Genomic DNA, 27,888 nt, shown 5'->3' with positions numbered 1-27,888 from the left:
TATTTATCGCTGTCCTAAGCCCTGATAATGTTCTTTATTGACCTTGCCTTAGGTGACCCTGCACACTGGATTGCCCATCCCTGAATTCTACGCCCCGAGCGACCCAGACCCTCCAGGCTCAGTGTGTTAACGTCCCCATAGCGACCGTTGGGTGGGGGGGGGGGGGGGTGCATGGCCCTGGACTTACACAGACTCATCTGTCTCCACCTCTGCGATTCACTGTACTGCAGCCTAAACTCCCCAGAAGACTACATGTGGGAGACCGTGATATCCCAAAACCCTCCATTCATATGATCGTTGCCAAGCCCCCTCGCCCCACCCGCCTTCCCCCTTGGCCTCCTGTACACTACAGCGGAAGATGGAGTAAAGAGAAAGATATTTTGGTTCGTCTGCATTTAGCATTCAGTGTTTAGATTTATATTTTTTACGTGCTTTTATCTAAATGAAAGTTGATCTACCGTGAGGACTGTCTTTTGCTGGTGCCCTTTAACCGCACAACCTGTTCCATTGCTGAACATGACAATGCTAGCAAGTAAAATCATCATCATAATCATCATCATCATCATCATCATCAATCCCTTTTCAGCAAACCATGAGGCTGAGAGAGTGTCTGCTCTGACAGGCCATTTTACCACCAAAAAGGGTCATTACTTCAGATTGACACTAGGTGGCAGCAAAGTGCATAATCCCTGTGATCGGGCTGAGGACTGTGTACATAGCTGTTGCTTTTGCTCCTAAATTGGCTGAGTTGTGTAATACCCTGGATAGCAAATTCCTAGAGCCTGGCTAGGACTGAATTGCCCATCACTGTGTTTCCCGTGTGAAAACCCTCGACCAAGATCCAGAGTGGGTTACGCAGAACCCGTTCTGTCCCTACGCAATCCCAAAATGTGATTCTGTTTACCTCGGGAGGAGCACAAGACGCAGGAGACGGTGCTGCGGCCCATTACAAATAATTAGAATTTGGTTATTTTTATTTTTTTTTTGTATGAAGTGGAATGGTGCCTAGTTGACTTGTGTAATGATCCCTGGCAAAAATCAATAACTTTTCTTTGTATTGTTTTATTATCTCTAATGTGGGGCGCTGTAAGTGGCTTGCTTGTGAACTCCTGTCATAATTATACGGTGATTTTTCAGTCTAATTAACGAGCGCTCTGCCATAGTTGTGACTGTACAGAGTCTGTGCTGCTTCTTCAGGAATCAGGCTCTACTTCTACAGATTTTTCTGTTTGTTTTATTTCCTACATTGATGTGTCATTTTTGGCACAGTCTTCATGAGGTGCTACAGCTGCTGGCTTCTATCAATTTGGTTACAGTAGGTGACCTAAGTCCTAGTAGTTTTTGTACTTTTGTTCATGGACTGCCCTAATGTATAAAATGTATAAAAAAATAAGTTAGTGGTGTTAAGAGTGTCCTCTCTGGGGCTTCTCTGCTTGATTTAAACGTCATTGTACTATTTGTGAGCGTTCAAAACTTTATGGAGTTTAAGGAAGCCAAAATGTGCAAACATGTTACATAAGAATACAGCTGCCCAAAATCTTGCAAAATATTTACTTTGAAAAGATCCCTTCCCCCAGAAAAGAGTTTGTGTGAGTGTGTGTGTGTGCAAATATATATATATATATATATACATGTATATATATGTATATGCATGTTAGGAGCTGTGGACATGATTGAGATGATTGCAGGGGCATTGTTGTACATATTGAGAAATGCTCTCGCAAAAAAAAAAAAAAATACAAATATGTTAAACCATATGAATGTATTTTATTCATCAATAGTATATATTAATGAGAGTCTTCTGAGGGATAAATGTCACTGAGATGCTTACCAACGAGCAGCATAATTGAACAAAAGGTGCTATATGTAAAATAAAACCACAAACATTGTGCCTTTTCCCAGGAAAAGTTCAATGGACCTACTTTTCCATTATGCTTCATCTCAAAAATTACAGATTTAATTGCCTCACCTAAACGGCTTTGTTGACCAGACACAGGGACCTATTTGGAGTGACTAATTCAGTTCAACAATGAAAGGCTTGGGACTGAAGGAAAAACAACAGACTCCTCCTACCCTTCACACCTGGCCAGTCGTCAGCTGCTTTAGCTGAATTCAGCTTGCTTTCATCAAGCAAGTGTACAAACAAGTTTATCCTTCAGATATAACCATAGGATCCCTCAGTGCTGGGCAGTGACAGCCTGGTACTTTATGTCATTCTCCTCTTAAGAGTCCCAGGGTTGGGCATGTTTTTGAGCGGTTGGGAGAAATGGTAACAGTGGCTTTACACCGCATGCAGTTGCGATTACTCAGTATGTACCAATGTGCCATTCCCTTCCTGTCTTAGCAGAGCCAGCTGAGACACGGGGGTTCAGCCATTTCTTGTAGGACCTGTCTTACTGTTCAGAGTCAGAGTGATAAACTGTTGTTGGTGATCAGATGCCACAGTGCCACATTTAACACAGGGCTCTTCATCAAATTAGGCATCGTTAAATAATGAGACTAATTAAATTAATTAGTTGACACTAATAGAGCTATTAGGAAGGAAATTCTGATACGATCACTCTGTCCTAGATGAATTGTGTGTGTGTGTGTGTATGTGGGGGAGGGGGGGGTTGTTATATTTCAGAACAGATCTTGCGCCATTTTGAAAGCACGGTTATTGGTAATCACTCAAGCTTTGAGGCGGCGACATTTCCTCTTCTGAAGCTTTCAAATGAGGCTGTTGAACAAATACTAGAAAAAACCTGACAGCAAAGAAAAAACAGGCAGAAAAAAGAGAAAGTGAAAAACCTGGGTACTCCAGCTGTTTGATTAATGTCCTTGATATTGTATTGACTGTAACTTGATTTGTTGGAGAAATACGTGCTGTGTGACAAGGCAAACCATGCTCATTTAGTGGATGCAGATTTTCCACACGGTTAAACTTAATCTTGATCAGCAATACTTAAAGCACTAATGAGGCATCCCCCTTTGTCCTCTTGTTTGCAGCTCTGTAGTAAAGTGATGATGGAGAGAAGGCGCTCTTTGAAAACATCCCTTCTTAACCTCATAATATCTACAAGGTCACTGTTAATGGGTCACTGCGTAGACAGTCTGAACATCTTTGGTTCTGCTTTGTAATCCAGACAAATGCTGGCATGCATTACATCATGTTCCCAGGGTGGCGTAACTAGGTCAAGAGAAGCAAAGCAATTAATTTTCTTTTATTGTTGTTTTAGCAAGTGCTTCGATTCATTCAGGTCAACCTAACAAATCCTTCAAATACACAATAATTGTATAACAATATAATTTTTATGATATTTCAAGCTTGAAACGAATAGTGAGATGGTTTTAAACTTTTGTATGATGGGACCACGGTCAAACTGTTTAGTTTTTTATTATTATTATTTTACTTGCATAATGGATTTTAAATATTCCATAATTTACATACGTATCCACATTACCTCCCCTTGAGAGCTGTTAGGTAGTGTGAATAACAAAAGTGAAGATTTGAGTTATTTAGCATGGAATGTGTTGTTTTGTAGAACTGGAAAATTAACTGTAAGGATTTTGACTAATTTGTGTGTTCAATAACTTCCGAAAGATAAACCCATCTTCTTATAAGCTTGGTTGGCAGCAAGAGGAAACTATGGCCACGAAAACGGTGCCAAAGGCCGGGGCTTGATAGCGAGACTCTCTCTGTCCAAGAAGAACACTGACGCTCTGTCATCTTGGTACACGGATCTCTCTGGTGCCCTAGATTTTAAGCATACAAAATAAGTAACGGAGACAAATATATTGTCGCTGGACGACAACCGCAGTTCTTTCAATGTGTGGGGTGAGCACGGCAGTGCCTGTGTCATTGCGACATTCTTTTCACGGTGATTGTGACCACGTGCTCTAGATTAAAGTACTGTCCGGCTGGTGACGTAGAATGTAATGTATTTCTTCACCTCCTTGTAACACTGCTTGTTATTTATATAATGATTTGCTTATTATTGGTGGCTTAAATTGATGTTGTTGTTATTATTATTACGTCTATTATTATTATTGATGTATTATTATTCCAACGCTTGGTGTTTTCTGTTGCGGTATATAAATAAATAAATTCGTTACAGTGCTATTTGATTTTTCTTGTTTCCTCTTTTGCATGAAGACATTTTCGATTTGACACAAACACTGCACAGCGTTTCACAAGTACGCTAATTGTAGAAGAGGGGTTCTCTCAGTACAAGCTGGCAACCAGCCCCGCAAATTCGCTCTACAGCGCCCACTAGGAGCGGGGAAGTTTCTTAAAGTTTGGAGAATTCCATTACTGTCAGAACGCTGCCAGTCCCTGGACTGACACACCCACTGTTTCGGCAGTCACCAATGGGTGCTGGAGAGGAGGGAACAAGCAGAGCATTGAATCTACTACCTGTACAAACTAATTCATTTCTCTTTTAGAAAAGAATAAGGGAAAGTGCAGTTACTTAACATGGCGACGCCCGTAAGTGACCAAGAGAAGAGAAAGCAGATAAGCATCCGGGGAATAGTTGGGGTCGAAAATGTAGCTGAGCTCAAAAAAGGATTTAACCGACATTTGCACTTCACTCTGGTTAAAGACAGAAATGTTGCCACGCAGCGAGACTACTATTTTGCTCTTGCACACACGATTCGAGATCACCTGGTTGGGAGATGGATCAGAACTCAGCAGTTTTACTATGAGACCGACCCAAAGGTAATGTTTGCACGAATGACGCACAATACATAACGGTAGCTATGTCTGGTAAACAGAGATGACAGTTCCACTTTTGGCTTCCTCTACAATGCTGTGTAGTGATTTATAGAATGTCAGCTTGACTACACATACCAATGCTCCTCTTTGTTTTTCGTGGTGAAGTCACGTAGAAAACGCTCGTTACCGTTGCCCTGAAGCACGGACAGTGGAGCAGCTAACTACTAGGAAGAAACAACGCGTAGCTGACTTCCGACCAAAACTCAACTTAGCTATTCCAACCAAAACAAGGAAATGTGCATTTGCGTAGGCTAGTCTGGGTGAATTTTGTGTTTTAGTTGTCTGGATGATTAAGTCTTTGAGACGTGTTTCAAATAGCGTAATGTGGTTAAGAAATAATGGAACTCCGTCTACAGTGTGCTTTGCTGTTTTGAAAAGCAACGCTGTCCAGTTCTTGTCCACACCTAATTATGAGTCGGCGCCATGAAGCCTGACTTGATTGTAACAGAAATCGTTGACGAAATTTGCAATTTTCTGCAAGTTTGTAACCACGTTCACCTACACTGTGGCTTGTTGGTTGTAATTTTATCTTTCTGCTGTCGATGAAAATATTAATGTATCGCATTACATTTGGAAACATCGTTCGTTTAAATGATGCCGTCTACCGAACTTTACGAAATACAGGCAGCGATTGTGTAGTATGGAAAAATACCAGGACGGCCATATCCGTTGGCAAGGCAAGCTTCCTTGAACATTGTTGCAAAATGGCTGGGTTATGTCTCATTACCCGTCTCCTCCTCTAAGTTGCACAAACATGCAGTTTGCACAGGTCTGCACGCTACGTATTTAAATTATCATCTCTTTGCCAGCGCGTGTATTACCTTTCGTTGGAATTCTACATGGGCCGGACCCTGCAGAACACCATGATCAACCTTGGCCTGCAGAACGCCTGCGATGAGGCCATATACCAGGTGACGTATTATAAGCGGAGTGCCTTTGGGGGCACGATACTCTGCAATGTGGTTGTACAATGAAGTTTTAACACCTTATGAATACACAAATGAATTTAAGAATTTTTTTTTTTGCAGAAATAACTCTCGTATGCATTCCTGGGGTTCTCTTATCAATGTTTTCTGCTAGAACACTGTCTGAACAAGAGCAGACATACCTTAAAGTGACATGCCCTTTGTCATTTTTTTGGCTCCACCTACAATGGGGCTTGGTTGGCATTTGGCAAGTTATGGCAGCTGTATACGCGACAACCGGCACACTCTTTTTCTCGCCCTATCCCCTGCAGTGTATTGGCAAGTGGCAAACTGAATCAGTTTTTGAAAATGGCTCATGTTTTCTGGCAGTAAATTGCTTTGATAGTAAATTCAGATGAGCTTCGGGTAGCTATGGCAGGAAGCCTGAGTGCGGAAGTGCCTCTCATATCCACGTGTCTCCGTTGTGACTTCACCAGCTGGGCTTGGACATGGAGGACCTGGAGGAGATGGAAGAGGATGCTGGACTGGGTAACGGAGGCTTGGGCAGACTCGCAGGTACTTCAACTGCATTTCCATTGGATTGCTAAACAAAAAACAATTCTCCAGTTTATCACCCTTTTGCAAGCGTCAGGTCCTTAACATCAACCGCTCAGAATGTACGATAAGCGTTAAAGCCGCAGTATTTCACTCCCTCCACGACATGTCTCAACAGGAAATTTGAGCCGCCCGGTGAGAAGTACTGTGCGTTCCTCAGACGCGCAGAATTACACCATCAGCATGCTGAGTGACACAAACACTTTCTCTGACCTATTTCCCCTCAGCCTGCTTCCTGGATTCGATGGCCACCCTTGGCCTCGCAGCGTACGGGTATGGCATTCGCTATGAATACGGAATCTTCAACCAGAGGATCAAAGATGGTTGGCAGGTATAAACATACAGTCCTTTGGTATAGTAAAGTAGCAGCAATGCAAACGCCTGTGGCAATTACTTTCTTGAAACGGTGCTGTGGTGTGAACGGGTTGCACTGGTTACATTCCACAAATTTAGTGGATGAGTTAAATTGGATGTCCACACAACTTTTTTTTTTTCTGCCGTACTGGAACTCTGAACGAGACTGGAAGGAAGCCTTGTGTCCAAAGGCTGATCAGAATTTACTGTTTTTTTTTTAGCCCATTTGAGTCATGACCCATCCCTACCTTAGACTGCCACTGATGAACCCTCACCTATGATTAGAATGGCCTTTTATCCCAACTGCCACTCTCAAGGTTCAAGGTTCCATTGGACCAGCTAAGGGAAGTGGGTCTCTAGTGTGGGCCAATCATTAACTCCAGGTGGCTGGAGGTGATTGCAGTCTGTCCCTGAGCTCTGCAATGGCTGTTTCTCTGCCCTCGTGCTTGTAGGGTGCGTTGTACTCAGACTGAGGTCCAAACAGCAGACTAGCCCACGAGCCTCTCTGGATCGTTCATTTTAAAATCAGGCGGCATGTTTGCAAAGCAAACCCTACCATGTAAACATAGGGCCTGAACCTACACATTGGCCGCTTTTAAAGATTATTCATTTACTGGAATTGGACGTGCAGTCTGAAGTGCACTTAGGCCTTTTTTTTATCTGTGATAAGATGAAATTCAAAAGTGAGCTTTGATTGTCTTTAGTTAAAACTTTTATTTTATTATATTATGTACACCCCCCCCCCCCCCCCCCCACTGTTCTTGAGTCCATGAACAAATAACTATGATTATGTTGTAATGTAAAGCAGAAATGTATTTATTTGAACTACTGAGATGGGATTGTGTAACTGGAGTTAGCTTAGTAAGCATGACACTGAAGGCTAACCTTATTTGACCTTTATTTGGGTGGCCTGCAGGTGGAGGAGGCTGATGATTGGCTGAGGTATGGTAACCCCTGGGAGAAGGCTCGCCCGGAGTACATGTTACCCGTGCATTTCTACGGCAGAGTTGAAGAAACCAAGGAAGGATCCAAATGGGTGGACACACAGGTACCAACCATCACAAAGATAAATATACGCACATCCACTAGCTACAGTTACAGAACATGAAAAACAATGTGAACGAAAGAAATGAGTCTGAACTTGACCAAAGCACGCAGTGTTTCGGGCTCAACTGGGTCTTTTGTCGATCGTGTTGTTGCAGTTAGTGAGAACCATTGATTGTGGGAGGAGCAACTGTGTCATACGGACTCTGTGTTATTCTGGATACACAGTTACACCGTGCAACAAAAGTGTGGCCTTCTAGATTCTCAGTCGATGTGGCACTGTTTGATTGCTTTGCGCAGGTTGTTCTGGCCATGCCTTACGACACCCCCATCCCAGGCTACATGAATAACACCGTGAACACAATGAGGCTGTGGTCTGCACGCGCCCCCAATGACTTCAACCTGCGGGACTGTAAGTGTGCTCAGTGCGGCTCAGTGCAGCTCAGGGCATTGAGGCCTTTTACACTAGCTATTACTTGGAAGCTGCGGCTAATTTCCATTGGAACACAATTCCTTTATTTGACTTAATTTTATATCTTTTTTTCTTTTCTTTTTTTTACAGTCAATGTTGGTGACTACATCCAGGCTGTCCTGGACAGGAATTTGGCCGAGAACATCTCTCGAGTGCTCTACCCGAACGATAATGTAAATCGACTCTGTCTCTGTTTACATACTTTTTTTGCGTGCGGTTGGCTCTGGTTTTATGTTCATGTCTGTTTAGTTTTTTTTTGGGGGGGGGGGGGGCGCTGATAATTTGCTGTATTTCATAATTCCTCTGCTTGCAGTTCTTCGAGGGGAAGGAGCTGCGGCTGAAGCAGGAGTACTTCGTGGTGGCCGCCACCCTCCAAGACATCATTCGCCGCTTCAAAACCTCCAAGCGGGACCCTCCCTCCTCCCCGATTTCCTTCAAAACCTTCCCAGACAAGGTAAATAAACTCCTCGGGAGCAGTGATGGAGGCTTCGGGCATTTTGGTTGCCAGATTTGCTACAGATTCCATTTGATTCACAGCTATATGGTGCAGTTGGGTTGATTTTGACAGTGGAGCAGGAAAACAAAATGAAAGTCTCACCAATTGCTTACGCCCTTCTGTTGAAAGGTGGCCATCCAGCTGAATGACACCCATCCTGCTATGGCCATCCCGGAACTCATGAGGATCTTTATGGACATTGAGAAGCTGGATTGGGACACGGTGGGTTTAAGGCATTACCTGGATTACCACACATGTCCGTTATACTGCAAGTAATGGGGATATGGGTTACACCTGTTACATAATGTTTTTAATAAATTCAGCAAACCCAGGTCCTGGTTATTTGGCACAACAAAAAAAGTCTATTACAAAAATTGATGTTGATGACATGGAAAGGCTGACCAGCTGAATCAATGTTAAAGTGGCAAGCATAGAGAGCCTCTGCATTGTATTGTGTTTTCTAATTGTAAACCTCATTCCACACACTGGCCTTAATTAAACAAAGCTGCCATCTAATCTGAACAAGCAACACAGGGGAAACTGGACTTTGATCCGATGCTTAAATACGTAGTACAAACATTAATGTCTGCGTTTGTGTCCGCAAGCGTGAAGCACCACCTGAAAACAGGAAATGGATCCTGGTGGCGAGTGAATGAAGAGGCTAAATTCTGTTGCGTTTCAGGCCTGGGACCTCACCAAACGCACCTTCGCTTACACCAACCACACGGTGCTGCCTGAGGCCCTGGAGCGCTGGCCGGTCCAGCTGATGGAGAAGCTGCTGCCGAGACACCTGCAGATCATCTACCAGATCAACCAGCACCACCTTGATGTGAGAACAGGCTTCATGCACACAGACACACACGCACACACACACACTCACACACGCATACACACATACACACATACACACACACACACACACACACACACACGCACACACACACTCACACACACACTCACACACGCATACACACATACACACACACACACACACACACACATACTCACATACACACACACGCACACACACGCACACACACACACTCACACACTCACACACGCATACACACATACACACATGCACACACACACACACACATACACACACACACACACACTCACGCACACACGCACACACACACACATACACATACACATGCACGCACACACGCACACGCACACACACACACACTCCAGTCTCAGAACAGTCTGCCTGTGATTTCGCCTGTGGGTATGTCGTAATTTTCGCAAATGAACCACCTTTCATGTTACGCTTGTATCTTCATCTAGCACGTTTGTGTTGCACTTGCACTATCGTCTTCATGTTGTGACTTTTTATCATATCTCTTGTAATCATGCCCCACTTCTAGTTTGCCTTGCCATAATTTTATTGACTTAGCCTATGCCTGCTGTGTGACCTAGACTTGTTCATGGCTATGGATAACTGATACTTAATGAGAATTGTATCTTATAAGACCTGTTCTGTAGTTGTTCCAATGACCTTCGGTATGCACTTATTGTACGTTGCTTTTTAATAAAAGCATCTGCCAAACAAAATGTAATTTATCCACTGTATCTGTGCTAACGTGCTTTCCATTTTATTCAGAGGATTGCTGCTCTGTTTCCTGGAGACATGGACCGCTTGCGCAGCATGTCCCTGATTGAGGAAGAGGGCATTAAGAGGGTCAACATGGCCCACCTGTGCATTGTGGGATCCCACGCGGTCAACGGAGTCGCTGAGATTCACTCCAACATCGTAAAGACCGATGTGTAAGAGTTAGGGTGTCTCTACATCCCGTTGTTCTTTAGAGTTCTGGTTTCTTCTGTAATAGAAGCAGAGATTCTATATTCGGTCATGCACTCCTTCTGCCTTTTCTACGGTCTCAGAACCTACTAAGTATTACAGGAGGTTGTCATTGACAGTGGGAACTTCCAGTGCAATATCACAGCTTGAATTGGGCAGCACAGGACATAATATCAATTTCTACAGCATTGTCCTTAGTCATGGGCCTATTTACAAGATGCATTAAATTTGAACATTTGAGTTGTAACCGTTGACAGACAAAATTTCAGCATTAAAACATGGCCCTGTTCATCTGGTTACTTTATGCAATCTGTACCAGAACTCTCGCTTGTCCTCTGTCCTGACAGATTCCGGAACTTCAGCGAGATGGAGCCCAACAAGTTCCAGAATAAAACCAATGGAATCACACCCCGTCGCTGGCTGCTGCTCTGCAATGCTGGACTCGCTGAGCTCATTGCAGAGGTCAGTTTTAACTTCATATATTTTAAAGGTTTTTTTTCCTCACACAACATCTTTTTCTCTGAGTATCAACACATGTACACTTTTTGAATGAAAACTGCCTTTTTTTGTTGCAGGCTATCGGGGAAGAGTACGTGAAGGAGCTCAGTCAGTTGCAGAAGCTGAACGACCTTGTTGATGATGTCACTTTTATCCGGGACATCTCAAAAGTGAAGCAGGTGAGGCTGTTACTCGGATCAACAACTGTCCTCAAGGGACCCAGTACCACAGATTGTAGGTTCCCTTCTGCATGCAACTCTTATAACCCTGCTGTGAACTTAGAAGGCAGTAATTCATTTACAACAGCAGTTGATGTCAACAATGGCAGGTGGGGTCCATAGTTAAATGGGCTATCTTCTTATCAACAACTCTGAGGCATGTTGTGTAATAGAAGGTGTACGCGCCATAAGTGGAAAATAGAGGTTGGGTGCTAATCAACTATATTCACCACAACAATGCTGTGTTGTGTAATGTCACATCAAGATCTCTCCTAGAGTTGGAGAAGATAGTTTATCACTGTGGGGGAATGAAATCTCTAGTACTGCTTGAACCCTGCTGCACTCAAACAGCTGTAGCTGTTCTGCCCCATTTTTTTTGTAAATACCAGACATACATTTGCCTCACAACATGTTAAGGCACAGCATATCCTTTTACTCAGCTATACTGTCCACCTGAATGACTTCATTTTAAAGGATTGTGGGTTTTTTTTTCATGTTTTGCCCTCCAGGAAAACAAGCTGAAGTTTGCTCAGTATCTTGAGAAGGAGTATAAAGTGAAGATCAACCCCTCCTCCATGTTTGATGTCCACGTGAAGAGGATCCACGAGTACAAACGGCAGCTCCTCAACTGCCTGCACATTATCACCATGTACAACCGTACGTCTCCGTCGGCATCCGATCCTTACTCCCTTACTTTCTGCTTTGGCGTCTCAGCTGAGCAGTCAGACTCACCACAGTTCTCCTTTTCCCTTTCAGGCATAAAGAAGGACCCGAAGGCACCTTTCGTACCCCGAACTGTGATCATTGGAGGAAAGGTCAGTCCTCTCAAGCACCAGTGGTGCATAGGCACCTATTGTAAAGTGTAGAATTATTTCACTGTTTCATCATTACAATTTTTCACAATTTCACTATTATAGTTTCTGCCATGGGTGTCTAGCAGCCCATGGAGCCACCTGGTGGATTTTTGTGAAGTTTTGCACATTGATAGAGGACAGGCTAAGGTATACAGACACCAAGTTTTGGGTCAGTTGATACACCTCTCTAGCAACACCAACAGGCCAAATTAAGTGATAGATTTTTTCCTGTCACTTTAACTGTTTGGCCTAGCATATATTTCTACCAAATTTTTTGGGTGAACATTACAGTAAGGGGCCTAAATTAAACAACTAACAGAATCTGTCGCATGGAAGCCCTGTAGCATGTGGCCGCTTCATTGCTGCTTGCAGCTATACTGTTACTTTGCGTTGATTGATTTACTCTCTGGCTCCCTCTGCAGGCAGCACCCGGGTACCACATGGCCAAGATGATCATCAGGCTTATTACCGCTGTGGCTGATGTGGTGAACAAAGACCCTGTGGTGGGCAGCAAACTGAAGGTCATCTTCCTGGAGAACTACAGAGTCTCCCTGGCTGAGAAAGGTGCAGTACAATCTACAGCTACTGGCCCGTCTGTCCAGATTCTTAAAAATTAAAGCATGACACAGACAGATCCATAATTTTAATATCCCTCTATTTAACTTTGGCTTGGTCTCATTTGTGGTCACATGAGTGTACTTATTTTTCTCCACCTTCAAAAATGTACTTGGAGTGTTCTAAGCTATCCCCCCCCCCCCCCCCAACAGTTCTCCGAAATAACTACTTTTCCCTTTGTGACTTGTCAAATGCCTGGTAATGTACGTAAAGTAAATGAACATTGGGGCAATCCAGGATTCCGATAAATACAGTTCAGTTTAACTCATTAGTCTGTTCAAAGGTGTGTTGTATGTTCCGTGTGAAGCTGCGTAAACATGGGTCTGACCCCAAAGCGTTCCCCTTTTTCCCGCTCAGTGATCCCAGCCACCGACCTCTCGGAGCAGATCTCCACCGCGGGCACTGAGGCCTCGGGCACCGGGAACATGAAGTTCATGCTGAACGGCGCCCTCACCATCGGCACCATGGACGGCGCCAACGTGGAGATGGCAGAGGAGGCTGGCGAGGAGAACCTCTTCATCTTTGGGATGAGGGTGGAGGACGTGGCCGAGATGGACAAAAAGGGGTGCGTGCTGGGCACCGGGGCGTTCCTGTCCTGTAAAAGTGGCAGACCAAATCAAGGCCATCACAATATTACTCAGCCCACAGCAAAACACCTGCTAATTAAAATACAGGTTGATTTTTTTTTTTTTTTTTTTTTAAGTATGTTTAACTGCCACTTTCTCAACATGAGCAATTGACAACTGGAGCAAATAAAGTTCTTCACCTAACCAGTTCTACTACTGTAATTGGCAGGAGGTTTTAATACAGTGCAGCAATTTATTCGCTTCAAGTGCACAATGGGTGAATGATTGTGATCTTTTCTCTTCAGCTATGATGCCATGAAATATTACAAGGAGCTCCCTGAGCTGAAGCAAGCCCTAGATCAGATTAAAAGTGGATTCTACTCCCCAAAAAATCCAGATCAGTTCCTGGACATCACAAACATGCTCTTCAACCATGATAGGTGAGTAGTGTTTGTTCTGTCTGTTGTATCCAAGTCCAAGACCGGACAAGAGAGGGTTACAGTCAAAAATTCTCAACCACTATCAAGCTGATTTTTGCTTTACACCCACCTCCTTATAGGTTCAAAGTTTTTGCGGACTACGAAGACTATGTCCAGTGCCAAGAAAGAGTCAGCAAGCTTTATGAAGTAAGCACAATTGAGCTTTTAGTTACAAATGTTTTCTGTTTTTTCTTGCTATTGGTTTTTTTTTTTTTGGGAAGCACAACTTCAGCACAATTAAATTTTTCTTCCCCTCATAAAAAAAAAAGAACCCAAAGGAGTGGACCAAGATGGTGATCAGGAACATCGCAGCTTCCGGAAAGTTCTCCAGCGACCGCACGATCACGGAGTACGCGACCGAGATCTGGGGCGTGGAGCCCACGAACCTGAAGATCCCTCCTCCCAACGAGCCCCGGGAGGCCATCGAGGAGACGGCCCGCGCGGTGAAGAAGATGTGAAAGCCTGGAAAATAGGATCGGCTGCGCTGAAAATGTCCCCTCTTAATTAGCAGAGCAGCTAAGTTAGACCGCTGGCTCACGGTTTTAGACCTCCTTGGCATTCCTATTTTGAGAGAAAGGGGGGTGAGGTCAGACAAAAAATGGTGCTGGGTGCTGACTGGAGGCCAAGTCTGGCTTAGTGTGGTCTTTCCCTTCAGTCAGCACTGATAACAAAAGCTTTGTGTACTGAATTCGCCTAGAGGTGGAAAATCCAGGTTCAGAAAGTAAAAAGTCCTCCCCAGTTTTTTTTTTTTTTTTGTTCCAGTCACCTGGATTTGCCAATTAGCACAGTTCTTCAGCCAGGAGGTTGAACTAATAGGTGAAATCAGATGGCTGAGTTCATGGGTGGAGGAAACTCATGGCAGGACTTTTACTTTCTGACCCCCTGGATTTTCTACCTCTGAAATTCACCCCTGATTTGCACTTTTGTTTCTGCTCTTTCGCCCTGACAGAGTGCCTGTTACACGCTTCCTCGCTGCCTCCCCTCAGCTTGCAAACCTGTCTTTCGCACTTGCAGTCTGCCAGCGGCGTGTTTGCATGCTGTTCTCTTCAGGTTTACAACCTCAAGATTTAAGTGCGTAACAGGAAATGTCACGGGTTTGCTCAATTTTGGCGGCAAATCGTCTTTATAGTGTGTTAGCGCTGTGAGAGCCAACCTTGCCAGTATAGGGAAGCCCTGCAGTGTAAGCAAAGCTAAACATTATTCGCTTGGTTTGTATTGGCATTTCTACTGTACCGCATGACTGTAAAATGTCTTCACAGGCATAAATACTGAGAAATGTGTCACTGGAGGAATCCTGGAACGCAACATTCCATTTCACAATTCAATATGTCTAGCCGTTTAGCACGGATGTTCTGTTGAACCAGTCTAAGCCAGTCAGTTGAACATATACATGCTTGTTGAATACTTTTGTCCAGCTGTGTGTGCTGACAGGAGAAATTGGCAGGATGTTATTTTTATTGACTGGCCTGCTTTGTATTATCTTCAATAAATATTTTCCATGACTAAGGTTTCATTTTTATTTCCAGTGTTTTGCATGTTGTTGCAACGATTCAAAATGGCCTTAAGGAAACCAATGACATGACTTGACGTGATTATCCACTTTAAGTGGCTTTTTGGGAAATTGGGTTTTGAGTTTGACCAATGATACACTCAATAAAGAAAACATGTTACTAAGCATTGGAAGGGATTAATGGGTTATTCTTGTTTAAATACTTTACCCTGGATTTTTATTTGTGTTCATGCATGCTGTCTATGGCTCTGGGCCATAATAAACCAAGTTTGTTTTAAAATTATTTTACAGAGCTTATTTCCAGGCTAAATCCCATTTCTCCAACAAGATGCCCAGTCTGTATTACTATTAAAGCCAATATAGCTACATTCAAGTACTGTTCACAAAAAAGCAAAATGACCATCTGCCAGAAACAAAGAACACAGAAACTGCTTCTTCATTCCATTTGACCTCAGTAGTGGCATTCCTTGGTTTGGAAGGAAATGAGCAGATCTCTGCATTTTTTGCGACAGAATGGAAGGTTTATGTGCAACCCCGGGGCCTGTCTGTCATCGGTCGGCGCGCAGCATTATGGTGCTGGAATCCTCCTCGCGGAGGTTTGTGCACGGGGCCTCGAAGTTTCTTAACTCCAACGCGCCAGTGGCATAAAAATATTCGCGTTACATAATCGCTCAAAACGTCTTCTCCATTGCGCAATCAAGATCCGTACTGGGAAAAGAATCCCTGTGGCCTGAAGCTCCCATGTGTACAGCGTTGGGATAATCTGCAATTATTATTTAAGACACACCCATCTCTTCCAGGAGACACGGATTTGCTACGTAGACACTAGATGGCGCAAAAGATTTAAATAAAACGGTAATACATTACCAGTCCGTTTCACCGACAATATTTGTTTTGCTGGGTTATTTTGCATAATTACTGTGCTAATTCCCCCTTCAGTCTTATTATGCCCAACAAAGGAAGCCATTTTTTCCTGCGAGAGAAACTGACCTTGCTAGCTGGCCCCCAGAATTTAAAAAATTTAAACTAGCTTCTGACATATTAAGGGACACAAATTTAATGAGGGACAATATTACGGAATACAAATATTTTTGTTTGTAGCAAAGAAGCTGAACTATTATTAACTAATTCTCTTAGATCTTAAACTAATGGTTTGTAATAAGTCAACATTAAATATATTGAGAATAGACAGTATACTGTTATCTTCTGACAAATGTACTTTTTTAACAGTAAAATGCATCAGCATGTAAAGGAACATGTGTACTGTTCATTCCATAAAATAAGTAGTGAAGGTATGGTACAGTAAACCTACCTCCTCTTGATGACCAACAATTTATCGCTTGAATACAGAACCTTGGCGCATCGCCCTCCATGTTGCTACGGAAACAGGTGATACCTCATCAGAGCAGAGAGACAGAAGTACAGTCTCAAGAGTCTCATTCAGCCCTACCCCATGTCTTGCCCTGCACCATTTTCCAGTGCGTATCAGTAACTGTGTGTCACATGGGACAGAACACACCAAAGTAAGTGCCTCGTGATAATTAGGAACACTAGAGGATAGGTTTGTTTACACTGCAAATGATTCCCTGGATAACAGCTTTGACTCATTTATGCACTGACAGGGCTGGAGCAGATTGCTGTACCAACCTTCACAACAGAGAAGCGTGAACACAACTTAAAGAGGGTCAAGGGATACTTTCCAGTCACTAACGTTGAGAGTATATAATAAGTAGGATGCTGGTCATACTTTTGTGCATTATCTTACCAGCCCTTTTTTCACTGGGGGGGTAAAAAGACATCTGACAAAGACATAACCTGCTGTGGCATTCTGGGTCAAGAATGGGAACAGATCACATGATTTAGTATCCAAGGAAACGGGTAGAGGGTAAAAGGCAAAGAGGCATAGATCCTACTAAGGGCAAAGAAATGTAAATCCCCTACAACCATCACACCGACTTTATAAATCCGAACAGAAATAAAACAGTTTTAATTTATTTGCAAATATAAAGAAACTGAGAAATGTGGTCTTCCCTCGTGTATAAAGGTATGAAGTGGGAAAGATTTTGCACCTTAGGTAATTATTGAGTTCCTCATAGTGCTAGGCCTATCTTGAGATATTTTTTTATTAAATCTTAAATCTCAATAACAAATTGTCATTTTGTTTAATTTGGGAATGTTCTCTTCCCAGTTCAATAAATGATCATGAAATATTGTAGTACTCCTTAAATCAAATAATTTCAATATTGTCTCATAGGCAACCATTTCACACAAAATAGCCTATTACAACCACTTAAGTCACAACCAGCTATACCGCCCTGCTCGTATAGGAACTTCACAGTTAACACCCACTCTGCTTACAAATGAAAATTATAAACTGGAGTAATTTAACAGAGATTAATCAACAGATATTTTGGCAACTTTTTTTTTTTTTCCATTCATTTATTTTAATTTCAGACTGGAAAGAAGGCCATGGCTACGTTAACGGAAACCATCCAAAACGACATAGCTTAAGTTTCGTTTTTTTATTTTTTATAACTCAGAATGTGGTTTCAGTTCACAGTCTCAAGACGAACAGGCAAACGGGTATTGACAGTGAAATGCAAGGATGAAATCGCTATTAGGCCTACACATTTAAAAGTTATTTCATATTTCTGACGGCTGAATTACTTTATGGGGGTAATATTTGTCATATAAATGCGACGAGCGAGCCAGCCAACCTCTGGAACCGACATTAAGCGGACATCTGTGATTAAATCATGTGACTGTCCAAGGAGTCTAACGGGCATGAAGCGGCCGTTCAAATCAGCATCCTGAGGGCCAAGTCCGGTTTGCCTTGGCTCTTGTCCCATTGTTTATATACAGGAAATGAAGTATTTTCGCTTTCAGGCGCATTTAAAATATGAACTATGTCCAGGTCTACATATACACTACTTAAGCATAACACTGCTTCCCTCCAGAGACAATATAAAGATGTGTATTTAAGAAAGTAACTAGCCTACATTAATTAGCTTACACACACATCAAATTTACAATGCTTTTTAGCCGTGTATTGCTTCATAAGTAGTCGACTAGTGTGTGGAAAATGTTTGACCTGGCTGTACAATTTCTTTAAACCTGTACCCCACGAAGTAGCTGAAGACCCTTGGGGTAGGGTGTTCCACAACATGGGCCCACCCCACCTTGCTCTATTGTCAAAAGGGGCAGGCCTGTCTAATTTTAACATCACACTAAAATTTGATTCAAAGTCTAAATACCATATTTACATTATTGGAGATTCACAATACTCGGCATGTACAAAATTAGCCTCGCAACAACACTAAGTATTGTGTTCCGAATAAAATACCTTCAGTAGCCCACCCGTTATTTAGCAGCGCGGTTTGATTTACCAGAAAATAATCGTAATTGGCTGTCAAGAAACGCTCACGTGATGTCGTCAGAAGTGTCCGCCTAGTTTATTCCCGGCTCAGGGAATTTGTGATGATGTCTGGTTACGTCTAAAGGCGTCACCTCCCCCCCTCCTTTCTCATGAGCTTTTCAAAATCTGAAACAAGATGCAGCTGAGCTATGCTGGAGCAGTTTGTAGCTGAAGAGAGCCGAGAGGATACGGCTCACGCCGAGTCCCAACTAAAAATTCAAGGAGGGCGGAAATTCGTAAACTGGGGTCCGGATGCTAAAGTGTAGCTAATTATATGAAATCTTAGTAAATAATTTAGTCTGGTCTATAAATAAAAAACTTTTTGCCGCATTTACCAAATGCTTGAGTAGTCCACTCTTGTGCCCGTGAAAAGAGGAAGGGCATCTCTACAGTCCGGAACGTTGTTGGTAAGTTTGTTGATACGGCTAGTTAGCTAGGCTGGAGCGTAGATTGCTGTGTTCACCGCGCATTATCTTATTGTCAGTGCACCTCGTGTCATGTATCAAAATGAACTAGATTCAAACATGTTCCACTGTCATCGATGATATTTCCAGATATCATCTGTTTCGCATTTTCACCGCAAGTCCGTAAAACACAGCAAAATTTAATGTTTTAAACAGATTGTGGTTGAATAGTCTGTCGCTATAGCTGTAGAATTTGATAAGATTTCAATGTTACTGGTCCATGTTCAAAGTAGTCGTGCAACGAAGGCGCTGAACAAGTGTTTCAAATGTTAGGTTCTGGTGGCTAAAGGGTGTTGGTTTGCAAGCCGAAATTTTGGTTTTAAAAACACTTTGATAATTTTCCTGGCAACATTTTTGCTAACACAGTAACGTTGCTAGAGGTTTGGTTACATATCTTCCGAGCACTTTCGTCCCGTTAGCCATTGTTACTTTTATTTGGAACTTGGACAGTATTGCAAGTAGCCTTAGGGTTGCAGTGTGGCTCTTTTGTACGCCGACCGCGTTAGTTCCTTTGTGGGATATATGTTTCATTCATTAAATTACACGCTTGCTAGTACTTAAATTCAGTACAATACTAGCTACTTTAAAATGTGAAAGGGTGTCCGTACCCTGTAGTTAATTAAGCATCCCAGATTTAGTTGCCTAGTAAGGCTCATGTACATGCTCCTTCAGTTTATGATGAGAACTTATCAATGGTGCATATCGCATATAATGCAAGAGTCATTATAGCTTGATAACAAATAGTCTGATTGTAATTGTATCAATAGTCTGTAATTGTGGGTTTTGTCGCCTTTTGTGTAGTGCAGTCTTGTATTTCTCTGTTTGAAGTTTCTTTTTGTTTTTATGGCACATGATTCGGCGTGTTACTTTGGCGTTGCTAGGTGCATGTAGATGCATGGGTGTCTGTCTGACAATCAACAGGCAGTTAATCGCCCTGTGCGCGTGTGAAGCGCTACCCTCTATGTGACAATGGCAGATGAAACCCTACATTAAAACCGATTTTCATGACCTACATTCATTCAGGAGGAAAGCTGTGTGCATGTTCTAATATTTTCAATGATGTTGGTGACTACGGGTCCATCCTCTGGGCGCGTCCTTGACTGGTGTTGTGGAATACTTTGATATGCCAGCAGTGTCTGTGTGCGTTTGTGAAGATCGGTACCACCAGCCCCTATGAGGGCAAGCAGGTGTTTAGCGTTAGCTTTTCTCTTGATCCCGTGCTGCGATCTGATTTCTGAAACGGCAGCTGTCAAAGACGCGGCTCAGTGGCCTACTCTGAGGGTCAAGCCCTTAAGAAGCGCGAGCCTCATTATCGTGACTTTGTGTCTCTCGAAGTGGAACTTGAACCATTTGCAGCCGTCACCTTGGGCAATTATAACATTAAGATCCTCCGTAAATCTGAATAACAGTGGGGGATATACTTGAATTTAGCAAATGACTTGATTGTTTTCAAGGCTCATACCCTGTTGGTTTGTTTGGTACATTTAATCAACCGGTGAATACATTGACATTGCAAGCTTTTCTTCTTTATTAGACATTGTGAGTTACTTCAGAACAGTTCAAGATGCAAGCCACCACAGAAAATATAATTTGCACAATTACCAATGGTTTTTGGGCGAACAGACTGGCAGATTTTCTGCATAATGTTTTTTTCTGTGATATAAAGTGTATTATTGTTAAAATATTGTTATAAAAAGGATGATTTCCTTTGTCTTGCCCTACCAGTCTGAGCCTGAACATGGCTCATACATGGGGACAATAGGTTCATATTTGGCTAGCTGTCCTGCTGCTTTTGTGCCAGCTGTATAGCAAAGCCCTGCTTCACTTGAATTTGATTAGCCACCATAGAGTGTAGACCACTTATTGCATTTAGGCAGTCCATTGTCTGTACTCAGTGGGTCCAAGGAGACACCTGGCCACTGTTGTTGGTGACTCTACAGACGGCCATTGATGATGATGTCACTGTCTGCAGCTGCCCTACCTCCCCAGATATTATACCAGGCCACTGTGGGTGTTTAAGGCTTTTAAAAAAATCATATTAAGATTCAGGTGGCACGGCCTTTTGTTCAGTACTATATTACCTGTATCTGGAGGAGGCACTATGCCCATAGACTAAAACGTCCAAGCTGTCTGTCTGGAAATTAGTCTTATTAAACAAAATGCAGCCATTCAGAGCCAGTGATCTTACTATTGTGAAGAATGCAGTAACTTTTTCTATTTGTGGTAACGTTTCATCATCCCTGTCCGTGAAGGCTGTTGCTAAGAGGCAGCTATGTCAGTTGCATGCTGGTTCAGGTTCTATGCACTCATGCACTGACCTTTGTGCACACCCTTGGAACTTGTGCAGTAATCTACCAGACTGCATATCGACCAATGAGAACACAGAGATATTTCTGAGATTCCGTTATCCATTCCGAACATTCAGACGGCTTTGTCCAGTCCCGTTCACTGCTTCAAAGTAGAATCTTCTGAACTCTTTTTAAAGTCATATTTGAGTTTAAATGGGGGGAAAACAGGGAAATGAATAGGCCTAGTTTTTCCGACGTTAATTATTTGAGTCGTAGTCTTTAGGTTCTGTTTTTTTAATAGAGCTCAACTGACTTCTTGTTCTTTCAGCTGTCTTCCAATGGGGGTGGTAGGGATAAACAAAACCAGCATGCATTTTCAAAGAAAGCGTAATCAGCAGTACCTCATTGGTGACCTGACTAATCGGTGATCAGAAAGCCAGTCAAGGGTAGGCCGTTAGTATGTTGCCAGGGGGAGAAAATTGGAAGGGTGTAAGCCATGGCAACCTTGATTGTCTTCCAATGATTGTGTAGAAAGGCACTCAAGAGCTCTGAGGGACATCATCAACTCACTCTCTGAAGCAGACAAGCAACTATTGGCTCTGGCTAAAGAGGAAGGACCCCATTTGGTCTCCAAAATATTTAACCAGGCAGAGTGGAAGATATGGCAAGGGGTGAATCTGGGATGCCGGGTTGCACCATTGGGCCCACTGGAGATGTTGTATGCTCATCATCTAACCATTGAGGAAGGAGGGTGTCCATTTGACGGCCCTGAGGAAGTATCTTTCCTCTCTTGCTGTAGCCCTGATGACATCATCCCAACTGGTACTATTCCACCAAGACATGTGGTAACATCCCAGGGATTGTAGCAAGTAGCCCTAGTAACTGATCTGAGGAGCATGAATAGCATATGGCCATTTTCTATTGTTGAGTCACTGAATTCTGTGAAGTACTGAGTGTGTGTGTGTCTAAAGAAACCTGTTCTTGTAATTAATAACCAATGTAATTTTGCATTCGCTTATAAAAAAAAAAAAACACTATGGTAGCAAAATGGTGTCACCACGTGTACACTCATGACCTTTGGACAGCTGTTGTTTAATCTCAGAGTCACGATCAGTAAGCGTTACAACAGGCTCGGTCTATGCAGCTGTGACGAGGCACGTTTGTGGGTGTGGTTCCTGTGTAAATCTTAATCCATGAGGGTGTGATCCATTGGAAGCTAAAATGTGTAATGTTTTGACTATCCTCAATTTCGCAGTGTATCCATAGTTACAAAAAATGAAGCATTACTGCGTAAAAACCTGGCTCTGAAAATGTTTCTGCATGCAATTTGTCCTTCATTCTTGAGGATTAATGAGGCCCATTTTTTGATACACAAATTAGGTCTACCTGTTTTAAATGAGAAGATATGGGCATATTTATTTTCCCTGTTTGCATCATATCTTTCATGCAAAACATTAATGTTATACTCCCACGAAAGAAAATAATGTTGTATAAACAAAGATTGAGCATTTAGAGAAATAAGTAGCAGCGTGTTGATTTGTGTGAGTTCATATTCATACATGTATATGCAAAATACATTTGCATATTACTCAACAGATCCCTTTTTTTCTGACATGGGAACCTGAATGTCAGTTATTCAGGTGTTCTGATCTGCTTTACTAACACTCCTCCTATAATCAATAACTAGCACATCACGCCTGTGTATCCAAGTCATTTACAATGGCGTTTAGGCTTCCCACACTCATATTTATCAATAAGTATATTTAAAAAATGTATCAACAGTCTGCTTACTTGGTCCACATTGTGTAATGCTCCCACAGTGTGTTCCCCCAACCCCCTGTGTGATGGCTTGACAGTGGATCACTGGGTGCGTTTCCGTTTGCAGTACTATAGTCCTCTCTGGATATTCGGTATGGAACCACACTGTGGCTGTGTTTCACGTGTTTTTTTTAGGCTTGTGATGACCGTAGGCCCTGTCATTGGATCACTGTGGCTGTTAAAGATTCCCAGGCACCTCTGTAGTTACAGTAAGGCCTTAGCCTCCGATCAGGCTGTAGCAGTTCGACCATCTGAACCCCCCTCAGTCTAATAGACTAATGTGAATCCTTGTTGCCTTTTGCAGCCGCTGATGTGGGCAGTGTGATATTATGCAGAGTAACTCAGGTGGGTGAGACCCATTAGTGGATGTGAATTGGGCCCCCTCTCCCCGTCTTGGTAAAGGCGTTTCTGAGAACTTTATAACCGCAAGCTAGCTTTACAAATATATATGGCCAGTGTTGTTGTACATTTCACCTGGTGCGTAAGCTTTAATGTTCGTAGCTTGCGGTTGTCTTGTGTTGTGTTCCTGATCTGAAAGGAAAAACTGTGATTATGATCTAGATGTGGGTGATGGCTAGTGTGTAGGCTGTTCTGACCCTCTTGACCTACACGTGTAGATAATGCGGCATTTGTCTGTAGTCTCTGTGTTTTTTTGGGTGCCTGTGTGCGTGAGTGCATGTATGTGTGTGTGTTTTACCTGCTCAGCCCCTCCCCCTCTCTGAGCAGGTTGCAGGGCAGTGCGTGCCCGTTTGCGTATGTGTGCGTATGCGTGTGGGCGTCAATGCGTGTGTGTGTGTGTGTGTACCTGCTCACCCCCCTCCCCCCTCTCTGGGCAGGCTGGGGGCTGTGCTATGGGATGGACGAGGCCCAGCAGGACCAGTATGAGCTGCAGCTGAGAGAAGTCTTCCAGAGTTTCGATGCCACCGGGCGGGGCTCCCTGTGCCGGCAGGAGCTCTCGGACCTGTGCCAGACCCTGCACCTGGAGGAGGCCACGCCCACTCTGCTCCACACGCTACTGCAGGACCGGGACAGTGCCAACGGCAGGGTGAGGGCCCGCGGGCACAGTCCCCCCCACCCACACCCCAACCCCAACCCCAAACCCCAATCTCAGCCCCAACCCCAAACCCTAACCCCAACCCCAAACCCAGGCCCTAACCCTAACCGCTCCACAGTCTTCGCCTTTACGCCAGGTCACTACGGCTGTGCAGGCAGTGTTTGTGTTTGACATCATCTTGACTAACAGGAGATGATGCTCGCTGGTTTTGTTACACTAATGTATCTTTTTTTTTTTTTTTGTTGCATTTTTTGGTTCCTCTATTAGCTGTGTTACATTGTCCTCTAACCTGAGCTGGGGGTTATTTGCCTCGTACAAATAGGTGCTTTAGATGAAGGGGACACAGCTGGCTTCTCGGCGCTTAATTGCGCGGGCATTACCGTGTTCACCATGGAGACTGGGCTGTTGCGTTAGCGCCAGGTTCTGAGCGTGGTTTTGTGAAAGAGGCTCTCGGGGTGCAGGTCTTTGTCAGGCGGCCGCAGGTGCAGCTGCGTCTCCCGTTTGAGGACGTAAGTGGCCCCCCCCCCCACCACCTCCCAGGTGTCTGTTCTGTTGTTGTGGTAACCCAGCTGATCAGTATGCGCGACCGCCTCGGACTGTGGCTCAAGCAGCGGCTGAAGTGGGGGGGGGGCGAGGGGGGGAAGGTTTGATTAAGAATGGTCTTTGCTTTGTTGGTATCCATGTTGGAAGGCACAGGTCAATGTGCACATATGCTACCATATTGCTTGAGAGTGACATCCTTGGCTACGTTGGCCTTTTAAAATCAATATTTGATACTTTTTTTTTAAGAAACTGATCAGTTCAGATCAATTTGATTTCTCTTCAGGCATAATGTGTCAACAGTTTTAGCTTTCGCAGTGGTACGTGTTGCATCAAAATAGCAATGCAGTATCTCTGTGTTTTTATGTTTCTTGTGTGTCCAGTGGATGGAGATATTGGATGTGAAAGAGCTGAATTGGCTTGTGTTGCCTTTTTGTCTTTCTGATGATGTTGAGGCAAATAATTGCATGTATGACTTCCTCTGGCTTCCCAGCTGAGAATGCTGCAGACTCAATATTTAACCCCCCCATCCCCCCCCGTCCCAGAAGCCGACTTGTTGTCAGCAGTGCGCCCCCCCTATCCCCCCCCTTTGTGTGCTGGGTTATGACGGGGCTCCGTGTTTTTTTTTTTTTTTTTTTTTTTTTTAAGCACGTGGGGGCAGGGGGGAGCCGTGGACTTTCAGGGGGCCTGCTCCACAATGGGGGCTGTAAGGGGCCATTCCCCAGCAGTCGCTGGGCACGCTCCCCCCCCCCACCCACCCCCCTCAGCGCCACAAAGGGCATCTGCATATCCATGGGCCCGCGCGGGTCCCCAGATCTGGCAGCTGTTGCTTCTTAAGGCCTGTCAGTCCGTCACTGGCTCGCGCACCCCCACTTTTTCATCGAGGGACTTTGGGGATACGCCCGAGTGCGTGTGCCTTCATGGCTGCTGCTGGGGGGAAGGGGGGGGGGGTGGCGGCTGACGGCGGACTGCGGGTCAGAGGTCGGCGATCGCTGCTGATGTGGATCCCGCTGCTGCTTTGCTGTGTGAAAGGAGCTCGTGCGCAGCCCCCCCTCTCCCCCCCCCCATCGTTTCCACACCACCCGAAGGAACGACTCGCAGAGACACTGAAGGGTTATTGTGTGTGTTTCTGCTGAACGAGCCGCGCTGTCTCTGTCTCGGCTCCAGCTTCACGCGCGCGTCGCTCTCCGTTCCTCCCCAGGTTGATTTCCAGCAGTTTAAGGACGCGCTTATTCTCGTGCTGTCGTCTGGAGCAGGAGAGCCCGTGACAGGCCAAGACACCACCTCGCCGCCAGGTAAGAGGTTTCTAACCCACCGATCGAAGGGTTAAATGTTGAGTGCGTGAGGAAAGTGTGGTTGAGATTCCCTGTAATGGCAGCCAGGAATAACACCTCCCCCCCCCGCCCCCCCCCCACACACACACCCCCTCCAGTGTCACATTAAAACATCCCAGTGTTCATTACGCAAGCAAAATAAATGTGCCTCCACCCGCAGGCCATGTACTAAATGTGTTTATCCCACTCAGAATGGCACAGCGTACTGCTTTGTCCGTGATGATTATCTTCATCAATTTTCGAGTTGCCACGAGCAGAAATATTGCTGAAATAATATTTGCATTTTAAGTCTTTCCTGAAGACGATTGAAAGTTTTTTTTCGGTTGGATTGCGCGTTGGTCCGCCGTTCCCAAAATGGCATCCGGGGATGATACCGGTCTTCAGGGGCGCTGGTGCACGGGAACCTCAGCCTGACGAGATCAGCAGCGACAGCTCGAGCTCCGTGACAGGCCGAGCCAGCAGCCTGGCTGTCAGAGGTGCATTATGGGTGCATCGTTACCACACAGCCGCGTCAGCATTACACTGTGGGGAATAATGAGACGTGGTGCTGACGGTGGCAGCCTCCAAATTGCCAGTGGGCAAAAGCCGCCTCCCACAGGCTGACTGGTCCACAGGGATATTAGTGTGGGGTTATGGTTGGGCATTTGCAGGCTGTGGGTCTGAATCCCTGCTGGCTTGCTTCTGTTACCCTACCACCCACCCCCCCCCCATCCGTAAGCCCAGGAATTTGCTTCCGTATCCCCACTAAACCCTGGTTTCCTCAAACGCACTGCTGGAGCCCTGTGTGAACAGCATACTGATCAGTCACACGCACATTTCCTGCTCTTTATTAACCTGTATAATATAAACATTTGTCCATATAAGACGGCACGCCTCGCATGCATTGTTTGAAATGCTAGAAATACTCACTATGGACACGTGACAGTATTGCCTATGTTTCCTGAAATAACTCCTCACGTAATTATTCCGTAATTCCTGTTTTCTGCAATGCTCTTAAATAAATTTTAGCGAAGGAAAATTTTGCTGTAATCAACTGTCATCTAGACACCCTGTTAAGGGAAGGAGAGGTGATGTAATAAGTACCGTCTTCCTGTCCTGAGTGGCCCTTCTTGCAGCTTTTGCATCATCTTGTCCTGATGCAGGAATGTGTTCCATTTTTGACAGAGATGATTGAATAAATTGCTTTAGTTTGCACCTGTAGCCCAAGCCACTGTCACCTTTATTGGCCACATATTTCACTTCCCCTGGTTTGACTCCTGTGAAAGTACATGTTGTCAGTCAACAGAGCGGTTGCCATGGGTTTCCACAAATGACCTGTCAGAATGCAGTAACACTGTCTTCATGTCCTTCTTTTTTGGGGCAAAAACTTACTGGTGCTGTTTGGAAGCTGTTAGCGATTCCCCTAATTCTTAATTTGATGACTTTAAATAAGTTCATGACCCACATTTTCTGAAGGAGGTTTAGGCTTTTTAAATATAATTTATAATTTTAATTTTTTTTTAAACTTTTTTAATTAAAAAAGTTTAAAATGCGGGTGAATTTTAGCTCTGAGAATAAACCGGCATTGTTAACGGTACTGGAACAATGCAGTGACTCGCGTGTTAAAATGCGGTGTTTGATCTGACCCCGAAACCTGTCTCTCAGTCCAGTGTGTGGGAGTATGCAGTGGGGACTGGAGAAGAGGGTGTGTAACTGATGCGTGCAGTGCCTTTGGTAGCATAATAGGCAGGCTGTTGTGGAGGGGGCGGCAGGCTAAGGTTCGATGGTCAGACGAGGCAGAGGAGTTACT

At 44.1% G+C, this 27,888-nt stretch overlaps 3 protein-coding genes across 10 annotated transcripts in view; all 3 read left to right on the top strand.

Annotated features, from left to right (window-relative positions):
• Nucleotides 1-4,102, top strand: part of trim9 (tripartite motif containing 9) — a 38,727-nt gene extending 34,625 nt beyond the window's left edge. For all 6 annotated transcript variants that reach the window (XM_035415033.1, XM_035415080.1, XM_035415052.1 and 3 more), the window contains one exon: nucleotides 53-4,102. In XM_035415033.1, the coding sequence (XP_035270924.1) occupies nucleotides 53-130 (78 nt within the window). In that variant the 3' untranslated portion in view covers nucleotides 131-4,102. The remainder of the gene's footprint in view (nucleotides 1-52) is intronic.
• Nucleotides 4,103-4,332: 230 nt separating this feature from the next.
• pygl (phosphorylase, glycogen, liver) lies at nucleotides 4,333-15,355 on the top strand. The gene is made up of 20 exons (XM_035415018.1): nucleotides 4,333-4,699; nucleotides 5,566-5,667; nucleotides 6,159-6,237; nucleotides 6,504-6,607; nucleotides 7,547-7,678; nucleotides 7,975-8,086; nucleotides 8,237-8,319; nucleotides 8,460-8,600; nucleotides 8,772-8,864; nucleotides 9,325-9,471; nucleotides 10,249-10,412; nucleotides 10,794-10,908; nucleotides 11,022-11,123; nucleotides 11,672-11,819; nucleotides 11,919-11,977; nucleotides 12,439-12,580; nucleotides 12,989-13,196; nucleotides 13,503-13,637; nucleotides 13,757-13,823; nucleotides 13,946-15,355. Exons 1-20 carry the CDS (start codon nucleotides 4,457-4,459, stop codon nucleotides 14,132-14,134), a joined length of 2,565 nt encoding a protein of 854 aa, XP_035270909.1. The 5' UTR covers nucleotides 4,333-4,456; the 3' UTR covers nucleotides 14,135-15,355.
• A 3,293-nt stretch (nucleotides 15,356-18,648) lies between these two features.
• Nucleotides 18,649-27,888, top strand: part of nin (ninein (GSK3B interacting protein)) — a 34,795-nt gene continuing 25,555 nt past the window's right edge. For 2 of the 3 annotated variants that reach the window (XM_035380169.1, XM_035380177.1), the window contains exons 1-3: nucleotides 18,649-19,008; nucleotides 24,008-24,216; nucleotides 25,967-26,060. In XM_035380169.1, the coding sequence (XP_035236060.1) occupies nucleotides 24,028-24,216; nucleotides 25,967-26,060 (283 nt within the window). In that variant the 5' untranslated portion in view covers nucleotides 18,649-19,008; nucleotides 24,008-24,027. The remainder of the gene's footprint in view (nucleotides 19,009-24,007; nucleotides 24,217-25,966; nucleotides 26,061-27,888) is intronic. The other variant, XM_035380188.1, reaches the window with a different exon arrangement.

Source organism: Anguilla anguilla, chromosome 1 (genome assembly GCF_013347855.1).
Source record: "Anguilla anguilla isolate fAngAng1 chromosome 1, fAngAng1.pri, whole genome shotgun sequence".
Classification (NCBI taxonomy): domain Eukaryota; kingdom Metazoa; phylum Chordata; class Actinopteri; order Anguilliformes; family Anguillidae; genus Anguilla; species Anguilla anguilla.
The sequence above is the reverse complement of the archived record's forward strand: the minus strand, read 5'-3'. Positions and strand labels throughout refer to the sequence as shown.